Source organism: Lolium rigidum, chromosome 6 (assembly GCF_022539505.1).
Source record: "Lolium rigidum isolate FL_2022 chromosome 6, APGP_CSIRO_Lrig_0.1, whole genome shotgun sequence".
NCBI classification, from domain to species: Eukaryota; Viridiplantae; Streptophyta; class Magnoliopsida; order Poales; family Poaceae; genus Lolium; species Lolium rigidum.
Window position 1 is genome coordinate 117,083,567 of NC_061513.1, and position 2,546 is coordinate 117,086,112.

General features: G+C 55.3%; 1 protein-coding gene across 1 annotated transcript; it reads left to right on the plus strand.

Annotated features, from left to right (window-relative positions):
• Positions 1–216: 216 nt before the first annotated feature.
• LOC124666241 (inorganic pyrophosphatase 1-like) lies at positions 217–1,404 on the plus strand. Its single transcript, XM_047203588.1, has one exon. It carries the CDS (start codon positions 257–259, stop codon positions 1,085–1,087), a length of 831 nt encoding a protein of 276 aa, XP_047059544.1. The 5' UTR covers positions 217–256; the 3' UTR covers positions 1,088–1,404.
• Positions 1,405–2,546: the final 1,142 nt, after the last annotated feature.

Sequence of the window (2,546 nt, forward strand, 5' to 3'; positions counted from 1 at the left end):
CGCTAGTAAGTCCCGGACAGTCGGACACGAACCCGCATATGCCACGGCATCAAATCAAACCAAACCTAACCTAAACAGAGCCCAAAACCGAAACGGATTCCTTACCTCTATTCTTAGGCATCTCGTAATATTCCCTCGGCATCTTCCCGCGTTCCGGGCGCACTATATAGCCCCGCCACCGCGTTCCAGACCCCTCTCCTCATCGCACCAGCTTGAGACACACGCGCGCACGCACAGTACTCGCCGCTGCAAGAAGATGGCCGGCGTCGTGGTGGTGTTCGACTTCGACAAGACGATCATCGACGTCGACAGCGACAACTGGGTCGTCGACGGCCTCGGCGCCACCGAGCTGTTCGACCGACTCCTGCCCACCATGCCGTGGAACACCCTCATCGACACCGTCATGGGGGAGCTGCACGCGCGGGGCAAGACTCTCCACGACATCGCCGAGGTGCTCAAGGCGGCGCCCATCGACCCGCACGTCATCAGCGCCATCAAGGCCGCCTACGGCCTCGGCTGCGACCTCAGGGTGCTCAGCGACGCCAACCGCTTCTTCATCGAGACCATCCTCGACCACCACGGCCTCCGGGGCTACTTCTCCGACATCAACACCAACCCGAGCCGCGTCGACGCCGACGGCCGCCTCCGCATCGCGCCGCACCACGACTTCCACTCCGGCCCGCACGGCTGCGGCCTCGGCACCTGCCCGCCCAACATGTGCAAGGGCCAGGTGCTCGACAGCATCCGCGCCTCCGCTGAGGCGGACGGCGGCAAGAAGCGGTTCATCTACCTCGGAGACGGCCGCGGCGACTACTGCCCGTCGCTGCGCCTGGAGAGGGATGACTTCGTGATGCCGCGCAAGGGGTTCCCCGTGTGGGACCTCATCTGCGAGAACCCTGGCCTGCTCCAGGCCGAGGTGCACCCCTGGAGCGACGGCAAGGACTTGGAGGAGACGCTGCTGCGTCTTGTCGGGAGGGTGCTCGTCGAGGAGGGCAACCTGCTGCCGCCCATGGACTGCAAGCAAGAGTTGCTGCCGGTGGTTGCTGTCCAGGACGGCATGCCCATGCCGCTCGGCGTCAAGAGCTGATCCGTTATCCGTGCATTGTGATTTGAGGATTGATGATACGTTCTCTTCTGAATTCTGATTTCGCCTGCCTCAGCTGGTGCGTACTGAATTTGGGAAGGGCGTCGGGGAAAACTAATTAAGGGTCAGGTGTTCGAGCGCCAATGGTGAGCTCGAGTAATGTGTGAGGATTGCAGTATTTTAACTTAGTATATTTATGACTAATTTTGTGCGTGAGTGTGTCGTTACTCGCTATTGAGCCTATCACGGTGTATACTGTATAGGCTATGTATCTCAACTGTTGACGAAAAGAATACATGAGTTGATGCGACGCAAGTCAATTTCAGTCGATCAGTATTGTCTCAAACTGAGTCTGCATATGGATTTACATAGCATATGCGGAACAATCTTATATATTTTATAAGAATCAAATGTGTTTGTTTTCATGTTATTTTGCGAGGGAATGAGAACAATTCTTGATAAATTGGTTCGGGAATCATGTCAACATCTCGAGCAACTGGTTTGCTAATCATGTCTAGATCTTGAGCAAATGGAATTTTCATTGAGGATTAACACAATCCATCGGCAGACCAACCAAACATTGGTGCCATCACGGGTTCTCGCAAAGTTAGCTAATACAGTGTGTGATCCTACCTATGCATTACTCCCGTTCATGAACACTTTCGTTCTATCGTGCGGCATGCACAATCAGCTATTTAAAAACCTTGATGATGATATGAATCATGCATGTAGTCAAAAAAAGAACACTTTCATTCTAAATTAGTTGACGCAGATTTGGTTAGATTAGATGTAGATACTCGTATTTAGACGTGTTTTACTGTGGATAGGTCTTATTTTTAAAAGACTAACGTCAACTAATTTAGAACGAAGAAAATAGTTGATTAATCCCAAGTATGTTCCTTAACAGAGACATGACGTCTCAGGGCATCTCCAGCGGCGCGACGCAAATGGTCGTTGAGCGACCGTTTTCGTCCTCCGTGACCGGAAACGCGTCTGGGCCCTGCTCCAGCGGGGCGACGCAAAGTGACCGGCCCGTCCGCGGAGACGCAAACCTGGCCCAAATATGCGCCAGGTTTGCGTCTCCGCGGACGCTTGGCGGACGCGCCGACCGTCCTCCATTTCTTACCCGGTCCCGCAAGTCAGCGAGAGCAAAATCGACCGCTTCGACCTGATTTCTTTTTTCACCCTCGTTGGTGCCCTAGTGCGACGCCCCCGCCCCAATCCCCGCCGTCCGCCGCAGCGCCGCAGTACTCGCCGCCGGCACCGTTGTCGCCGCGCGGGAGAGCAGGATCGTACTCGGGGTTGGCTCCGGCGCGAACCTGCCGGCTGTTTTCGGGTGAAACGTTGCCGGTTGCGCCGCCCTTCCGCGCCGCCCACGACCTGTTCGACCTATTGCGCCGGTAGGTTCCTTCTCGTTTTTTCGGCGCGATTTGTGCGCGGCCATTGATCAACAGTTCGTATC